Here is a 19371-nt window from a genome sequence, read left to right as displayed (position 1 = left end):
TTTAAATAGAAAATAATGTCATGTTAAAGTCTGAAATTAATTACAACTTAATCCTAAGAAGCTTTATTTTACAAGGAGCAATTATTCCTAGATTTCCTCTGAGAGATGAACATAAAACTTCTCCAGCTGATCCAACAGCTCTACAGTGGGTGTAAAACGGGTGACTGAATCGCACGACAAAGGTGCCAGCGTGGCCGTGGTGCTGCGCGTCGCGGGCACGACCCGGGCAGGCAGCAGAGCCCTCTGCACAGGGCACACGCAGACAGCGAGCGGCTCTTAAATGCATGTACCCACCCAGGGCACAAGGGCCAGCAGCAAGGGCAGAGCTCTGAAATATATATATATTAAAAATATAATTTTTTTTTTTTTCTGTCAATGAAGCATCCGTGTGTTTGCCCGGTGCACTGAGACCCCACGGGACAACCCTCAGCGTTTGTCCCTGCCGGCCGGGGCTGCGGGGGAGCCCGGGGGAGGCCAGGGCCACTCGGGGCGCAGGGGGAGTCTCTCGCGTGGGAAGGCTGGAGCCGACAGTAAACTCAGAGCCAGGCGGCCAGGCCATGCTGCTATTCAGCCATGGGGAACGGGGGCTGAGCTCAGGCTGCGCCTTGCCGCCCCTCTCACGCCCTCCCCCCCTCAGAGAAACATGCATCATTAACCTTCTGAGTGCCTGAAACAAACCGGGCAAAATATTTGCTTCCAAGAGGCCAGCACAGACTGTACACACTTCACAAAGCGTGGCACATACCAAACAATGTTGAGCCCTAAAATGCTGAATTATTTCTAAAGCTGTAGATATTTTATACGTGCTTGTACTTAACAGATCCCTTCCACGTAAGGAAGGAGCGTGAGGGCTGGGAGAGTTAATCTAAATACTGTAATACTGTACGGTTAAAAGCCTCTTTCATGTAACTGCGTTCATGAACTGAGCTTGGAATTCTAAAAAATCCAAATTATTACAAAGGAAGGGGTTTGGTGTTTGGCAAAATGACAAAGGCTGCCATTCACTCACCTCTTGTGTTGCTTGGCTTTACAGTGAGTCTTGACAGGACTTGCGGCACAAGGGAGAGCCTAGAATATGTCAGAGGCATTTAGAGAAATTCCCAGAGCTCTCAAGTTCTGTTATCCAACCAGCTGCCACCTGAATGGTTGCTTTTTTGCCTTTTTTTTTTTTTTTTGTGCCTCCACCTTATTCTTATTTGTTAATAGGCTGATGTATTTTAATTTGCACCACAAGCCTCCAAAAACATAGCATCCCTTTGTAGGCTCCCCCAGAATGGGCTGATCTTAAACTCAGGTAGCAAGCATCAATGTCAAATGATCAGATGTGGAAACGCTAACTATGCAAGTGCTGCTGGTTGAACTGACACTGCCAGACCAGATTTCACTTGTTGAAACTGTGAAGTGTTCAGAGGAATTGTGAAGGCATGAATGAGATGGAAATTCAGCTCTCCTCTTCCTACAGCGGTACAGGAAAGCAGATTAAATCCCAGTTTGTGTCAAACACCTGACAATTAAGCTCAGTTTGTGCTGGACTCTCTTTAGCTTTCGTTATCTCACAGGAAATTGAACTTTCTGGTTCAGCCCGCGCGACATTCAGCCTCAAGGTGGGTGGGGACCCAGGGTAGGCCTAAAGCTCAGTAGCCCAAAACACTGTCCACATCCTCTTTTCCAAAAAACAATTTCTCACAAATATCTGTAATAACAAAAGGACTTCTCCAGCCTAGCTGAGGCCCCGGTTTAACCAGATTTTGGAACACGCTAGCTTACACACATGTCCTCGCTAGTTGGATAGGGCCTCGAGCGCTGGTGCTTGGAGGCAATGCTAAGGGCTCCCACAGAGAGATGGGGGGGATGTGAGGGTGCTGAAGCCTGGACCTGGGCACCCACCAGCACCCACTCCTCGGCCAGGGCACTGGGGTGCTGGGGGCAGTCTGCAGGCCAGCTGGGACCAAATATGCCACATTTTTGCACTGCTGCACATGTAAATAATGGCGTCCTGCTCGGGTATCTCTCTCTCCATTCCATCCTTCTGCTTTTTTCCTAATATCAGGCGTTTTCCACATGGAAGGGCCTAGCACAGAAAGCGGGAAAGAGTAATTCCTCTTGCAGGCTGGGACAGAAGACTGAACCGCTCAAAGTTTGGGGTCTGCAACCCCAACTCCGTCCCAGGAGCCACCACCTCAGGGCTGGCAGCTGTGTCAGGGATGTGTGTGCCAACGGTCCCTGCGCCACTTCTCCTGGCAAACTCCTCTGGCAGCCCCCCACTTTGTTTCTGGGTGAAACTCTCTGCAGCTTAGCCATTTCAAGGATTTGGGGGTTTTTTTGACCTCCATAGACTGCTTCCTGCAGTACTGTTCTGCTTGTGCCAGCAGCAACCTAGTGCCACTTATGGGAGCATCGTCCTTTACTTGTCTGCACTGAGATAGCACAACCTGCTGCCTTTCAATACTGTGTCTAACTCTGCATGTCCTGAAATGCGTTGGGAAGAGGGGAGCAGGAGCAGGAGCAAAGCTGGGTGCTGTTCCTGCAGGTTCTGAGTATACAGCAAATAATAAGACGACAGAGAAAGTAATTTGCAGAGTCAGTATTAGTAATGTTGGTGTGTGCGAGAGTATTTGTGTGCTCTGCTGCAGCAACTAATCCACTGAGGGCATACAACAGCCTTCAAAGCCAAAACTGTACATATTTAAAATATGCTTATGACAACTCAGTAACACTGTGGCAGCTTCAGTTGCAATAGATATACTATATGTGGCAGTATATTGGCATGCATTGGCTTATTTTAGTTTTAGTTTCCCTTTACAAACCAAGAATAAATGGATGGATGGTCCTTCAGACCAAGAGCTAGTCCCACTGTCCAGACAGGGCTGAGCACAGTAACCTGTTGTGGATACTGGACTTTTCTCCCACCTCGGTCAGGCATAACTCATAGGCAGCAAACTGGCTTACAGAAAGGGAAATGCTTTCAAGACATAGCCCTGTCTGTCTAAAGCTGCCGTCGCTGTGAGTATCACTCCTATGCTGAACCTTCGGAAATTCCCGTTCTTAGCTCAGTTCTGCTCAGATAGTGAAGAAAGATTTATTTTGTGATGTCACTTTATAGGAGGGGATTGTTGACAGCTTACTGTCTGCTTTAACCTCACAAATTAGAGTAACATCTTGTAATTGTCTCCTCAAAATCAGAAAGTGGTGAAAGAGAGATCATTAGTTTGCTATTTAATAAGATCAAAGGTTTTCTGTGTGTAAAAAGAGCAATTAAAGCCAGCTGCACTAAAAACATACCCAGATTCAGCATCACTGATTTTTCTTCAAAGGACAATCAAGAAATGGTATTGCCAGCTCTTGAGATTCTGTTGGAATCTCCAGACACTGAGATATCTGTTTGTACGGTCTCATGAATACATGATGAACTGTGAATTCAAACTGGCTGCCATCTCTACAGAGCAGCCAAAGGAAAGAAAACAATGATGTTGATTGTGTGCAATATGGCACAAAGCTGATTTTATTTTTTTTACCCCTGAAAATTTCCAAAGAGTTAGAGCTCCCAAAATTCAAAATCCAGAAGCTATAAAGTCAATTGATTTTTTTTTTTTTTTTAAAAGGTAGCTCATGTTTTTCCTTGAAAGACAGACCTGGTATCCTGATACATTTACCCTTGTGATGCTAACCCAACCTGCAGCTGGGGAAGTTGCCCTCTCGTTAATTATGCCCAGGACCACCTGCCTCTGGGATGGGAGACCTTATCAGGCCTGTGGGCAGACAGCCAGGGCTTGCTCCTGGCAGGTTGGCTCTGCTGGCTCTTCTTCTTGAGGACACTGGGTGGCCAGGAGAAGCTGAGGAGGGAAGGCTGGGATGACAGGAGCCAGCCAAGCCAGGAATCAGAGAAGTGGTGAAGGACCACCACAGCTGCAGTGAGAGAGCAGAGGTAAGGCTGGCTGCAGGGTGGGTGTGTGGGCAGATTTGGGTGGCTGAACTAAATCTTGGGGAGTGACAAACATGTCTTGTGTGGTGGAGCTGTCATAGGGCTGGAAAGGAACAGATTCTGTTGGAGGTGAAGATCTTGGCTACAAAGCCTCCCTGTGGTTGGTTGGGTGGTGTCAGCTGTCACGTAACCATGGGAGAGGATGAAAATGTTGAGTTAGGAAGCAAAAAGCCACAGTCTTTCCCCTTAAAAACAGATCTGATGATCTAACTGTGGTTTAGATCATCAGATCTGCAATACCCAGCATGTAAAAGCTGAATATTTGTTGCTATTCAGCTCTGGGCATTGGTGTTATTAACCACAGTAGATGTAGTGAATACAGTCTGTTGGGTGGTTGTGTTTCATTACTTGGTGGTGCTATAGGAAAGACTCTTGAGCTCTTTTGGAGTCAGGGGAATAATGTGGTGAAATGCAGAGCAAGGGATCTTCTTTCTTCTCCTTCTCGGGTAAAACAATGAATTTGTTCAGAGTTCCTAGATGGGTTTTTAAACACAGGGTGATGTGGGTAATCAGATCAGTTGCCATGGTGTTCCACCCTTGCATCTGATGGTGTGAAATGCAAGCTCTAACGGCACTGCACAAAGCTGCTGTGCCAGTGCCGTGGAAGTAATACAAAGCTGTGGATTACTGTAAGATATTGTGCAATGCTATGGTCAGCACCCTGCTTTATGGCTGTTTGTAGGACATATACACGAAGGAAAAGTGAGTCATTTAAAAAAAATTTGTGTAAGTCACATACATTGACGATCAAGCTTTTACACAGTGCTGCTGAGGATTATCCGAGCTATTTGCTGTACAGGAAAATGCCTTGTCACAAAGAGCTGTATTCAACAGTCCAGATCCTCTTGAGGGCCACTGGGCAGGTCCTTGTTGCCTCTTGGTGGCCTCCTCAGCCATCCATACAGAAAGAGTCTGCAAGTGCTCCCAGTCGTGGGCAGACGCTTGGGGCTGTGTAGGACCGCATGCACTAAATGTGCTGGAGACAGCTGGGGGCAGCCGAGGGGGGCTGGTTTGCAGAGTGGGGCATGCTCATGGCTGCCTTCCTACCACCCATCACCTGCACTGTGACTCAGGTGTGTCTGTGACACCTGATATATGAACCAGGTCTGGGAACTGCAAGCAACGGGTTCAACTCAGATACCCCTTCTCTATTAAAGATAGGGATTAATGGTGAAAAGAAGCGCTAAAGGACAGATTGTGAAGGTACACATGCACTTACAGCTACATAAGCGATGGGGTTTTTTGGTGCTTTTGTTGGCTTTTCCCCTTCTCATGTGGCTTGCTTCAAGCACGTTGAGTTATAGGTTGGGTGCATTTACAGGTTGTCTGGAGGGGCCACATTTAGGATTACCCACAAGCATCTTGCATTGCACAACCTTTCTGAACACTCTCTAGTTCAGCTTTTAAAAAATAATTTCAAAACTAACACTGAATTGGTCCATGGGCAGTATTTCATCAGTCTCAAACAACTTGAACAATTATGTTATGAACTGGCATTAAGGAAAGTGAATTCTACTTGTTATCTTGCCAGATTTGGAGCATCCAAGTTGTAAGGACTGTAAATCAGAAACTATTTCTCTCTCATCTGTATTAAGTTCAATTTAAAATAGTTAAAATTCTGGTTTAGCTCAGTTGCATCATGTCTGTAGGTTGCTGTGCTTACCTGTGAGGCTGAATAACATTTTGTCCTAATAAACTCACCAACAGCTTAGCTGTGAAATTTAGACTTCTGCAATGCATTATTGAAAAGGTGAAATTCTGTAAAGCAGCAAGGTAAATAATGCTGCCATAAGCATATCTATTACATGGCTAAACATGCATCTATCTATAATGCTAGAGCTTTGACAGAGGTGTATTTTCCTGAGTCAGAGAGCTGGTTAGGCGGTGACTGCTAGCCTTGTGAGACTAGTGCTGGCTTCCTCTTCTAACCCAGCTGCCTCCCCACATGATTCTTCAGGTTAAAAAGAAAATGTTGTCTGGTGCTTCCTGATGTGATTGCTCCTTTGAACACTCTTGTTTGAGGGGGACTGGGGTTTATTTTTGACACTGCTATGTCTGCTTTATCCCTGGCTTATGTGGCTGGTTTACCACATCTGTCGGGGATTTGATGTTCAATGACTGGTCCTGTCTCCAGACCACCCAGGACCACGATGGGTGCTCTGCTGCTGCTGTGATACTGCTCCTCTGTGCTTGGTATGCTGATGCACCAAAGTGTTCTGGTTCATGAATAATGTATGAGAAGCAGCCCTCTGACTGCAGGGATAACTTTGAGATATCTCTACAGAACAATTAAATTAATGCAATCTTTAATCAAACACCTCCCTGCAGACAGGTATTGTTCCGGTGACTCCCCAGGATCTTCTTTTTTTCCTGAATGAAGGGGCTAGGCCCTTCCCACATTTACTCCAAGGGCAGCCCTGCTTTCCGCACAGCCCCACTGGGCACTGGGGCAGAGAAGCTGCCAGTGCACAGTCAGGTTTGCTCTAGAAGACACCATCCCTTCTTTTAGAATGAGTGGGATGTGCCTGTAAGAAAGAAATCAGGGCTGAAGAAAACCTGAGCCCTCTTTACCAAAATGCATCACAGAATTCTGCTTTGGAAAGCAGATAAAGTGTTTAATATCTCAAACACCTCCTTAGTAAAGCAACTTGCCTGCTTCAACAGTATGTCTCTAAACATGATTGTTGCTTTGGCCATAGCTCATTAGCTAGGTGAAACACCATTAACCTCCAAAATACAGTTTGTGTACCTAGCTGCTTCACAGTTTCTCAGTCTTTTCACAGCTGGTTTCTGATTCAACTCTATTCATGATGTTTGAAGTCAGTGATCATCTGCTCTGCAGAAACAGGACTGGACTAGCTTGTTTAGCTTGTGAAATCTTTGTAAGCAAGGAAGTTTTTCTAGGACTTGTTGTTTAGTGAAGTCTCAGTTGTTCCTTATTTTGGTATAAATGTCTGGTTTTCTCATTGGGCAATTTCAGTGTAACTTTAACCTTTAGGTATTGCAGGAATTGACTCGGGGAAGGGAATAGCTGTCTCTTGGTGTTCATGTCCTTTGAAAAACTTTAATGAACTAAAACACACGAAGTGCCCCTAGATGCTCTCACCTCCTCAGTTAGCTGACAGATGTCACGCACTTTGCTCAGCAGTGTAACGGTGCTGCAGGTGTTACAGGGCTTTGACAAGAAAAAACGTCACGTGAGCTTCTTGTCATAAAATAGTCACCACTTTATTGGAGAGGAAAAGAGGAAAGCTGACAAAGTGGAGGGACGCCGGTGGCGGGCGGGTGAGGGCAGGCAAGGCTGGGGGGGGGCGGGCCGCGGCGGCCGGCCGGGCAGCGCAAGCCCTGGCCCGGGGAACGGGCGGCCGCGCTCCCTCCCGGCGGGGCGGGGGCGGCTCAGCCCTCCCAGAAGCCGACGAAGAAGCTGCACAGCGAGTGCCACCGCTCGGCGCAGTAGGTCTCCGACGGGTCCTCGGTGGGCTCCGCGGTGGCAGCCGGCGGGGAGGACCCGGGCCCGGGCAGCAGGCGGAGCTGCGCCTCGGGCGGCCCCCGGCCCGGGCCGCAGAGGCGGGCGCTGAGCGGGCCGCCCTGGGCGCAGGGGTGCCGCCGCCGCCGCAGCCTGCCCAGGATCTGCCGCCAGTACTGGCGGCTGCGGGCGCCGTAGGCGGGGCAGCGCCGCGGCTCCCCGCGGTAGGCGCAGCTCCGCGCCGCCCCGCCGCCCGCCGGTGGCCGGCAGCTCAGCCGTAGCTCGCTGGCCCCCGCCGCCGAGCGCAGCTCCCAGGTGCACCGGTGCTGCTCCGGCGTGGAGAACCGCCCCGCCTGCGTCGCCTCCTCCGCCTCCCGGCTCGCCCCGGCGGCGGCAGCCCCCAGGGCGGCCAGGGCCAGCAGAGCCAGGGGCAGCCTCATCTCCTCGGCGCCGCGGGAGCCTCCTCCGGTGCCTCAGCGATGGAGCGTCCCAACACGGGGCCCGCGGGCCCGCCGCATCCTCCGCGCCCTGCGGAGAGACGGACACTGGCGGGCGGGTGCCCCCGCTGCCCGCCCCGGCGGGAGCGCAGCCCCCGGGGTCGCGCCCAGGCTGAGCCGGGCGGGGTACGTTTCGGCGGAAGGGCGCAGAACGGGCTTGTCCCTGCGGGGTCGTAACCGGCGAGGTTATGAGCTTGTGCCCCCCGCCCCCCCGCCATGGCTCCGCCGGCGGACTGCCGATAGCGACGGGGCAGCGGGATCCGGTCCCGCCCAGCCGGGAAGCCGTAACCCCGGGGCAGCGTAACCCGACAGCCCGCACCCGCCGGCTGCAGCATCAAAGCAGCGAGCGGCCGCCGCTCGGCAACCAGACTCGACTCCTAGGGAGCAAACCGCTCCCCTAAAGCCCCGTCGCTTCCCCCCGAACCCGGTGTCCCCCCTCCCAACGCCCCCCAGTATTTTCCGCTCTGTCCCCAGGGCACTCACGGCGCGCTGTGGGGTGGGTCGAGGTGCCCGGGGATAGGCGTGCACGGCGGTCTGCGGTCTCCGGCGGCGGGGCCGGGGAACGGGGGTTATCAATGGCCGGGGGCTGCCCCCGCCGACGCCCCTCCCCGGCCCGCCGCCCGCGGGGGGACATGTACGTGGGGACACACGGGGAGCTCTGGGCCCCGACGGCACCGATTTGCGGGAAGTTCCCCGACCGCCACCCCCACCCTACTTTTGTTCGAGGAAACCGCAAGCCGGTACCGCAAAACCATCCCGGGGCTGAGGTGGCAGAGGGAGCGGGGTCTGGGTGCCGAGTCGGGCAGCAGCGGCTCTGCCTTGGGCGGGCGGGGGGGAGGGGGAGGGATTCTGGTGGATGAGAATAGATTTATTTATTTTATTTTGAAACTGATGGAGTTAGATCGCAAAAAGAGATTCTCATTTCTGAAGTAAGGTATCAGTGTGGGTTGTTCTGGGACGGTTATTTTTTGTTAATGTGGAGGCAGGTTTCTACAGAGGGAGGATGTGTTTTTTAAAAATGCCAGAAGTTTCAAGAGAACGTAGACGTGATCTTTAAATTACGGTTTGGGGATGGGAGATCAGACACCAGTTTCAGAAATCTCTGGTTGGAATTAGGCTCTCAAAATGCACGAGTGCTTCAGCTTCATGGCTGATGATGTTCCGAACTACTTATCACTCCGACCCTCCTACTAAGCTGAAAGACAGCAAGCCCTCGAGTGCTTAGCAGCTCCCCGCTGTCCCCGCCGTAGCGGATTGTGTCCCTGCTCCGCACGCCGAGCCCAGCCCCGCACGGCAGAGACGCTCCTCGCCCAAGGCGTTTGCAAGGGAGGGAGGTCCAGGCTGAGCTGTCACCAGCTTTTGGAAAGATTATTACTGAGCTGTATATATAGATACCCTCATATCCCCCATGTATACTTATATCCTATGTTTATATTGATGGGGCGATGTTATCCGGACCGCCGTGCTGTCGGGGTGACGCCGCGGTGGAACTGCCGCTGTCCTGCTGCGAGCTCACGCCTTGTCCCCGGTGCGCGGGGGACACCTAGTGTCAGCCACGGCAGCGGGGGGCACTGCGAAACGTAGCCGCCTTTGCACAACGGGATACGTGTTGCTGTAATGAAGACTGACTGCGGCAGTGACGTCTGCTCTAGGCTTTCTTCTTTTGTCACCCCTCCTTTACAGTGACTTCTTTAAAGATCCCCTGTGCTTATAGTAGGGTATCCATGGGAGAGGTGTTTGCAACTATGGCCACAGAGGAGGACGAGTGCCTAGGCGCGTTTGGAGTCATCTGCACCCGGACGTTTAGGCATGAGCTTTTACATGCATTTCAGTTTTAAATCCTCACGTGGGTGAGGATGTGGTTTGATGAACACCTCAGGCTAGTCTAAGCATGGCTCCCTCCCTGTCTTCCCTCGGCCACCCATTGCTGCCCATATCTGTGCAAGGCACCAGCTCTTGATTAGTTGCAGCATGAGCTGGATCCAAGAACACTTTAGTTTGCCTGCAAGGCTGGCTCACTGGGCAGCTGCCCTGATGGGTCAGAGCAAGTACCATACCCCTCTAATCTTTGCTTATGGAGCTGTTCTATTTCAAACAAATAATATCCAGTGGGACTTGATGGCGGAAGAGAGGCTGAGATTGATTCGTTTATCTTTCTGTGCAATGAGTCCTAAAAAGGAAAGACTTCTGCAGAGGCTGAGAGAGCAACTGCTGGAGAAGGTGTGGGATGAAGAATCCTTCCTCCAACTCAAGGAGAAGGGGGGATTTTCAGATAAAGCTCCCATTTCCCTGCTGCATTTCATACTTAGAGCATGTGGACATTGCTCTCTCTGGTTGCTTGAGGAGAGGTGAGAGGCTTGTGAGAAGGAAATAAAATGACTTAGGCAACAAACCATAGGAGAGGGTTTACAACCAAGAATCTGAAGTGGAAGGTGGTATGTCCTTCTGTCCTGGAGTTACATATATAACTATTCTGAAGGACAAGGCTTAGCTGACTGTTAGCTGTGCATGGCTCCATGCTCAACATGCTGGACTGTGTAAATACCTTTCATGGGTGCTGAGGACTTCCCATGGGCTTTAGGAGGAATCTTGGCATCTAACTTAGGGCTGTGGGTACCATGAGGCATCATAAAGAACTGCATTGTGACTTTTAAAACTCTCTGTGGCTCCAGCAAGCATAAGGCACATCATGTGCCTTAGCTTATTAGTCCACCAAACCTTAGTGTTGCTTTTGGATTAAGTTCCGACCACCTGTAACTGCTATATATTACTACACTGAGATCCTTATCCATTTTCCACATTCTTGCTATCATTTATGCAATGTGAGATATGTTTGGGATTGCTTTAATGGCAGGTTATCTTAAGCGCATCAGGTTTGGAGGAAAATGTTACTGTGTTTAATGTTTTGCTGTTATATTTTGATCTGGACAAGTTTACTTTAAATCTCACACAAGTTACTACTGTTCAAGAATTGAGGAAAGAAAATGAGATAGACTGGCCTCAATTACCTGGTTTCATTCAGGACATCCAAGCTCTGCATGGTATGAAAGACAAAAACTGGTGGTTGAAGAGCCATGCAGACAGATTTCTCAATCTGGTCATAAAGCAGAGTAAAATATTCCCTCACACATGTTGGGAAAGTGCCCAACATTCCCATCCATCTCTGCTGGGCACCTCAAAAATTCAATCCCTAAAGGGCATTCTGTGTTTACTGGCTTTACTGGTGGAGGCATCTAATGCTTCATGTCCAGTTATGCTGGAGGGTCTTCTGAATGCAGACAGTTGTAAGGTCCCTCACTCTGAGCTAGAGCACTGCAAGGCAAAGTTGTGAAGCATTTTTCATCTTCTTTCCTCCTTCCATCACAAGCTGGAAAATAAACGTGACTACAGAAAAGAGTTTGGTAAGGTTATTTACCAGTTAATATATTATTAGCACCTTTAACCTGCAGACTTTCTGGGGTTTGTGTTCTGTTTACAAGAGCATAGAAGGAACAAAGTGAAACAAGAATTTCCTTGCTCAAGTTTTCCTTTCAAGTTTCTTCTAGATCTTATTTAAGCACTTCTCCAGGGTCAGATTGCCTTTGTCAGGGTTTTTGGTGTGTGTGCTGGTTTTTTTTCCTCCCTGCGAATAAAGTTCTAATGAAGTTCAACCCAACCTCTGATTCAAAAGATGTCTTTTTGCAAAAGAATAGAAAAGTTAAAGAAAATGTATAGTATTGAGCAGAGATTAGCAGATTTACAAGTCAATTATGCTGCAGAACCTGTTTAAAATCATCCATACGCCCATCTTTCAGTCAACAGATCATGCTGCTGGTGAATGCTTTCTTGGAAGCCAGGCTGTTGTAGGGCACTTCAGAATCACCCAGAATGCAGTTTCTCCCCAATTCATTTGCTTTAATAAAAAATGTTTCACATATGTTTCCACCATCTTTTCTGTCTCACATTCCCTGCAGGTTTTTTCACAAGTTGATCTGAGTCATTTGCCTTGTGTTCTGCAATGCTGTGTTTTTCACAGTGGAGTTCAGGAAATCTTGGTGATTTGAGTTTTTGGTAGTGCTTCCATTGCTCCATAGGAACCGCTTTGTTCTTCACACCAGGCATATAGTCCTTTTTTGCTTTGACTTATATGTTCTCAACTCAGATTGTTGTACTTCTGATTAGAGCTACAAAACTACATACTAATTTTCGAAGCATGTAATTTTTCCTATTTAAAATTCCACCTATTAAACATTTTCTTAGATAATCTGCTTTCCACTGTGAGGATGCTGCTTTTTAGTCATGTAAGGGTTACCATGCTTATTCTTTACCATCATAGGCAAACTTGTGAGGTTTTTTTTTTAATTTCTGTTTTTCAAAGGTTTGTCAAAGAGTCATTGTTGTCTCCTTTCGCAGAGAACCCACATGACCACTATTTCCTACCTTCATTCTTCACTGCATAATTAATGGGTTGCCCTCGGCATTGACAATGCCCCTTGTTGAGCTTGGTATGGGAGCTGCTAAAACACCCCTACTACCCCAGGCTTTTCTATCAGCTGATCAAAATTTTAAGTCTTGTGAAAGGCTGAACTTCAACTTTGCTTTTTCCATTATTTAAGCTGATTCAAAATAAATCAGCCTTTGACCTCTAATAGTGAAGGAAAATGCAGAAAGAATTGATTTCAACTACTAAACGGACAATGGTGTTTTTTGGTATCTTAATTTCCTTTCATAGAACTTACGGCTAGTCATCCTACAGTCAACTTAAAGAAGCAGAAAATAGATTCATTGTTGTAGCAACATGCATACAGACCTATATGTAATTAAAAAAAAAGCAAGTATTGTAGAATGAAAGTGATTTGCCTTTCACATTGATCTTGGACAATTATTTTAGACACAGACAGAAGGGGAGAAAACCCCTATTTAATCTGAACATTTCTAGAAATGTGAAGTGTTAAAACGAACTCAACAAATGCATCTTGACTATTTCTTTGCTGTCTTTCACAATGTGGTGGAGATGAGCGACATGCTAGGAAAGGCTCATCTCATCATTTAAATGAGAAGAGTAGCTAAAGAGTAGAAAGGGAGGGGGAGCTAAAACGATGCAGGAGAACATCTATTAAAATGTTACCCAAGAATGCCTGTATCAGATGGCGTGAGAGAGCATTTTTTTATTCAAGAAGCAGCAGGCATAGCGTGAGGATAGCAGACGGCTGGTAATGTAAAACCTGGTACTGCAGCATGAACTCCCCATTTGCCATGTGTGGGAGGAAACGTGTTGTACAGATCACTGAGAAAACTCAGAGGGGTGGGTTTGCTGCTTCTTTCTTCTTTTTGTGAAATGCGAGGAAATTTCACATTCTGAAAATGTAAATTGTGAGGGTTTCATTAACAAAATGTAGTTGCAGAGATTTTAAAAAAGGAAATAAATTATAATTACTTGACAACCGAGCTGTAAACAGAAGACTGAGTTCTTTAAAATAGTTTAAATGTCTTGTACTTTGAGTAAAAAACCTTCAAAACTATATATTGAAATACAAGCTTCAAAAATTTTTTAAAACTCTAGAGCCAAAGGTCTGATCTACCATGTTCCAGTTAAATTTCCAGAAAACCTAAATGGTTAATGTATCAAACATACAATAAACTGACCTGGTATGCTTAATTTTATTTCATTAAAAAAAAAGTACCATGAATAATGCTTTCTGAAAATCATCTCAGTAAAGTACCTTATCTGAAACTGGAACAAGTTCAGACATCCAACTCGTCCAGACATTGATTTTATTCAGAGCTTAATTCTTGCACCAAACTGCTCACAAACTGAAGGCTGGAGATTGGTTTTCCATGATGTGAGCTGAAATGTAGACTATTACAAGGAAGAGTAAATGTTACAAGAGGCAATTATGAAAGATGTCGCATATCTAAAAGGTGAATGTTCTTCTAAAAAAAAAAGTTATGTTTGGTTTTATTTTTATATTGTGGTTTTATCTGAAGATCTAAGGTAGTTGGCAGAATGGTGGTGTATTAGACACTAGCAAACAATGAAATTGGCACTGCTCTATAAATTAAAGTGATTTTTATGGGGTAGGAATACACAGGCTATACAAGCCCATGTATACTCTGACAACATGTGATTCATGGCTCTTGTATTACAAAAATAAAACCAGTTTGATAATGCGTTTTTTAAGTACAATTATACTATGCTTAAGCATCAAATAAAAACACTGTAACAAAGAAACATCAAGGAAAGACACCTGAGTAAAAGGAAAACTAAGAACCTGATATTAATAAAAGCAGCTGAACAGCATATTCTTGTTTGCGTGTGTTTGCCTCAACACTGTGCAGGCCACCGAGTTTCCAAAAGGGTGTTTTCTAGTTCGCTACAAATGTGCATCCTGTTACCAAGCCTTTGCTGCAGGCACAGTTTTTTTCAAGTAGTTCTGGCATTTTCTTTTGTGTGTTAGAAAAGATGGTATTTTATTCTTGTGGCAGAAGATATGGAATAATCTGCCCATAAAAGCAAGCAATAGTAAACACTACACTTGTACATTTTTACTCGTCTGTTTTCTTGTTTTAGTTTGCCACTGCTAGCTCTTTGGTCTAGAAAGCCCAGGTGCACCATAGCTTCTGTGAGTTCTACTGCCAGGCTCTGCCTACACTCATAGTCCTAACGCGTCTATGAAAGACTTCTGATTCATGTGGAGAACTTCACACAGGCAGCTGTGGAAAGTTTGGAAGCAATAACAGAAGTTATACCCAAACCATAATTTTCCCTTCACATTCCATAGTCGCTGTTCTTCCCAAAGAGCATAATGACTTTCTCTGTTGCCTTGCTACTCTCAATATATAGCAAGGGATTAGAAAAATAGGACAGAATTGGACAGCTGATAAACTGAAGTTCCTTCTCTTATTTCTTAAGCATGATAAAAATCACTGTAAGAGGCCTTCTCCCCTCAATTTAGAAAGAAAAATTAATCACAAAACCTAGAAACCTTTTTTACGCCTCTGCTAGTGCTTCAGAGTTGTGGAGAAACTAGTTAATTCGTCCCCTTTGCTCTGTGAGGAAGGAAATGGGTATTACTTTTGTGGTTCGTACAGCAAAACTGACATGCAGGTTGAGTAAGTGTTCTCATCCCTAAATCAGGAATGTCAAATACCCAGGCATCCTGACAGCCAGCCAGACAAGCCTATCCCACTGGACATGTGGGCTGGGTCTGGCTGTGTTTTGGTGAGGTTCAAAGGAGAAAACCCACGTAAATGAAGTCCTGCCCTGATGCTCCGCTGCTTCCCTGTGCTGCAGCCCACCGTCCCCTCTGCTCTGTGGTGGGCTACGTTGCTGAGTGACCATCGAGCATTGTGCATCCAGAAGAAAGCTGTGTGTTGGAGGTGGGAGATGAGAGGTGCCCAGAGCGTTAGCTCCATCACTGGACAAAGCACCTTGTGCATGCACTTTGCCCTTTGGGCAGTCTCTCTCCATCCAACATGGTCAGGTATGTGCCTTTTCTTCTGTTAGCAGATTTTAGTTGCTTCCCCTTTCTGCATCCTGGTCTCTCTGGGCCTAAAAGACTCAGTTAGAAGTGGAAAATATTTTTTCCACACCTTGACTTATTAGGAGAGCATCGTGATGAGACCTTTATGATTACCAGGTCAGGTGGTAACAGAATCACAGCAAACACCACACTATCAGGCCCAGAAGGAACTGCTTGTAGCATATGGAAGATGCATGGTGGCAGGCAATATAGAGCAGTGGGATTGCACGCGGGCAGACTGAAACTTAGGAAAATCCATTCTGTGGATACAAGCTTGCATGATGTTAGATGCTTGGCCTAAAGGCTATCAAAATCACAATGATTCCTTCTGCTAGGTACATCCAGTTCTTCCAGGTTAGGCCCTTGGGGGTGCTGAAGTTCTTTGTATTTTCCCTTGTAGCATGTATCAGTAGACTGAAGTTAGAGGTCTGTGTTCCTGGAGCAATATGGCATGAACAGGTTTTCCTTTCCTACCACACACGATACCTTCACCAAGGGTGATGGGTTTTCTGCCGCTAAAATCCTATAGCCCAAGTCAGAATATAACGTTAATGAGGAAAAATGCCTGTTTCGTCGAAGCCATGCTATAGCTGAGGCTAACGGACAGTGACGAGCACTTTCTGAATGGAAATGTATGGTTTTTCTAAGCAATGTAGAATATTAGTGTCAATACTCAGTAGTATTAAAATACATGAAAATTTTGCCCTGTACTGCTGTTTTGCCTTCAAGTTTGTTTATTTTTTATCCCATATAGATTTCCTTCATCTTCTGTCAGTGTTTTTCCCAGGGATTACTGTTTTGACTGGACTGCAGGGGAAGTAGGCATGTTGTAGCAACACCTGGGGAGAAAAAAAAAATTGGAAGCACATGACTTGAGGCACTGTTTGAATTCAGCTTGTGCACCCCAAAATTACACATTTCAGCTTTAAAAAGTAAGACATACTAAACAACAACTGAAGCTCAACAAGACTTTTACAATTCAAATTTTGTGCCTGTCCAGCTTGCCTGTCTCTGAAAGTTAGGCTTAAATTCGCAAAGGGGATTATTCAGAAGTGAACTAAAATGTTGTTTCTATTTAAAAAAAAAAAGGTAATGCATATTCAGATTAGTAGCTATTGTGCATTATCTGGAAGCAAAAGTGATGGCAGTGGTGAGTGCAGTGACCTGTGCTTCAAATAAAATCAGTTTATTTGAATTGTCAGATATCAGCACAGCACAAAAGCCATTACACTTTATCTCTATTCCCATGTTGCTGGACTAGCCCCAGATGTGCTAAGGTGGTGCCTCAGCATCATCAAAGCAACTTTTTACCCCACCTCATGGAAATGGCTTCCACTACAAACATCTTTAAAGCTACCTTATGCTCCTTCAGTAGCATAAGTTGCCAGCAGTACAGTGAAAATCTAGCCCCTTTTTGAAAGAAGCCTACAGTAAGCTGTTGTGTTCCAAAACCACCCTATTGCTCTCAGTAATAGTTGCTCTATATGTTATGCTTTCTTGTGCCTTGTATATGCACATTTTATGAACTCATTTAGGCAGCTATCTTGAGAGCTAGCTATCTTAATACCTGTTAAAATCTAGCCTTAAAAGCTTCTTGAAATGCATCAGTGGTGCAGAACTTTTACTGCAGCTCTGTCAATAAAAATTACCTTTGTTTTCAAGAAGAGTCTTCCTATGAGTAAAATGCTGTTAGGCTGGGTTAAAAAGTAGTCTAGGTGGCCAGACTGGCCCTGTGGTCAATACCTGTGGTCAGCGCTAAAGCGTTAAGACAAAACAGGGGGCCTGACACGTGCAGCTGGAAACGAAAAGTGGGAAAGGAAACAGAAGCAGCAGTAGTCACTATTACCTTTTAAAAACTGTTTGCAAGGACATCATCGCACTGGAGGAACATCTGCATACATGTATCAGCAAATGTGGCTTTTGTTGTTGATGCCACTGACCTAACGATTTGGTTTCTAAAGGATTCTCCTCTTCCAAGCTTCTTCATGGGCACTGTGAAGAAGACAGCGGGATGGCACCGTTGTGACGCAGCAAAGGCAGGCGCAGGCCCAGCACGCCGATTCCCTGCAACACAGTTAACCGAATGGCTGCCGCAGCAGGAACAGACCATACCAGAAGTAGTGCAGCCACCACGCCGTGTGAAAGGAACAAGCAGAGCACCTCAAGGATGTTCATGTGGAACAGCCAATGTCCCCCAGTGCTAGCACCCTGGGAAAGGGAAATGCTTTTGAAAATATGGGACAAGTCTTTCCCTGGTTTTTTGTTTGGTTGTTTTGTTGTTTGGTTTTTTTTTTAGAGGCCCACCTAGCAGAGCAGAGGGTTTCTTTTGACCATTGCTGTGGTTGTGAAAGGCCTGATAGCAGGGGTGACTCTAGCAGAGGGCTTTCTAGGTGACAGTGGGGCAGATGTTTTCTTTTAAGCTCTTGAAGAGCTTTAGTTTAAAGGATGGCAGCACACCAAGGAGGTATCAGTCTGGTGCTACTGTAATTCACAGCCTGGAAGCACTGGTACTACAGGATAAGCAAGCTTAGAGTGAAAATTATGGTTATTAATTATCACTATCAATTCATTTATGGTCACAATGTAGTTTGGCAGCACTAATATTCTGCTATAGTCCAAAACATAAGAAACAAAATGTCTAATTAACAGTTTGCTGTCTTGAAACTCAGCTCTGTTCTATATTTCCCTCCCTATTAACAAACACGCACCAAGAACATTTGCCGTTATGCTGCCTCTGACTATATTACAGATTTAGGCGTTAGTAAACACTCTATGGTTTGTGTTATTTTATGCATTCATTTATTTAAACTACTTTGGAAAATGGATAGTTGTTATCACTTTGGTTTATATCTTTTTATTTCCTTAAATCTAAACGGCATGTTAGACTTTTCAGGCTGACCATCAAACAAAAGAGCAAATCCACCTCTGCGTACATAGTAAACCTCTTGTCAGGTTCTTAGTATGATCTCTAACTGATTCAGCTTTGTTACCAACAGCAAAAAATGCAACTAGTTTGCACACTTGATCATGTTATCTCCTGTCTGTTACTATCCTGCATCACTGGGGTTTTTTCTCCTCTTCAGTGAGTCAGATTCTAGGGAGCTTTTCTTCTCATCCTCAAGTAGGTACCTTCACCTGGTCCAATAAATCATTCCAGACCCATTTGACTGTTTGGTCTAGATCTCCATTGACTGTAATGGAACAGACAACTTGCTCACCTATGGTTCATTACCTTTCACATAAAATTCATCACAGGATTTGAGCCCATGAAATAGTGTGTATAAACTCCATTCAGCCAGTTCTGATTTAAATAAGAAAAGAGTAAAATGAAGTGATGTATTCTCACTGAGGGTGGGTGCAAAGATGAATTGAATTAGTTAAAAATATATTTAAATGTTAAACTGCAGAAAACTCTATGAAAATGATCTTTAGAGAAAAAGGGGAACCTAGCAACAGTTTTTCCAAATTTTACAAATGGAAATGTCTTCTCACTACCTAAACTAAAATAAAACTGTCTGAAGATGAAATTCCGCTTCTCTAGTTGATGAAGATAAACCTACGTTTTCCCCAGCATCTTCATTTTACGCTATGCACATGTAAAGATCCTGCATACATGTCCACACTTCATTTATTGCTATCGGTAGTTCCACTGATAGCCAGTTTTCCTATCATGTAGCCAGTTAACATCAAAAATGTGGAATGCAGGCATAAGCCCTGGGTTTTCTGAAATGTCTTGAATGATTAGATACAGGTAGGAGTTGGTGAGGGAAAACAAGCCCAGATCAGGATTACCATAAGTTTTATTTCAAGCCAGATACGCTAGGAAAATGCATTACTCTAACATCTTTGTGCCTTTCTTTGGTGTAAATGCAAATCGGGTCTTAAGAGAACCAGAAATCTGAGGAGCAGCCTGTGCCCAGGGAG

At 45.8% G+C, this 19371-nt stretch overlaps 1 protein-coding gene across 2 annotated transcripts; it reads right to left on the bottom strand.

The window, feature by feature from the left end:
* Positions 1 to 7207: 7207 nt before the first annotated feature.
* Positions 7208 to 8756, bottom strand: FGFBP3 (fibroblast growth factor binding protein 3). 2 transcript variants are annotated; one of them, XM_054832307.1, is made up of 2 exons: positions 8661 to 8756; positions 7208 to 7976 (listed from the first exon to the last, which is right to left on the bottom strand). In XM_054832307.1, the coding sequence occupies exon 2, from the start codon at positions 7886 to 7888 to the stop codon at positions 7379 to 7381; it is 510 nt and encodes a 169-aa protein (XP_054688282.1). In that variant the 5' UTR covers positions 7889 to 7976; positions 8661 to 8756; the 3' UTR covers positions 7208 to 7378. The 2 variants fall into 2 exon arrangements, with proteins under 2 accessions (XP_054688282.1, XP_054688280.1); XM_054832305.1 differs by lacking the exon at positions 8661 to 8756 and adding an exon at positions 8429 to 8635.
* Positions 8757 to 19371: the final 10615 nt, after the last annotated feature.

The sequence above is a fragment of the Grus americana genome, chromosome 7, assembly GCF_028858705.1.
Source record: "Grus americana isolate bGruAme1 chromosome 7, bGruAme1.mat, whole genome shotgun sequence".
NCBI classification, from domain to species: domain Eukaryota; kingdom Metazoa; phylum Chordata; class Aves; order Gruiformes; family Gruidae; genus Grus; species Grus americana.
The sequence above is the reverse complement of the archived record's forward strand: the minus strand, read 5'-3'. Positions and strand labels throughout refer to the sequence as shown.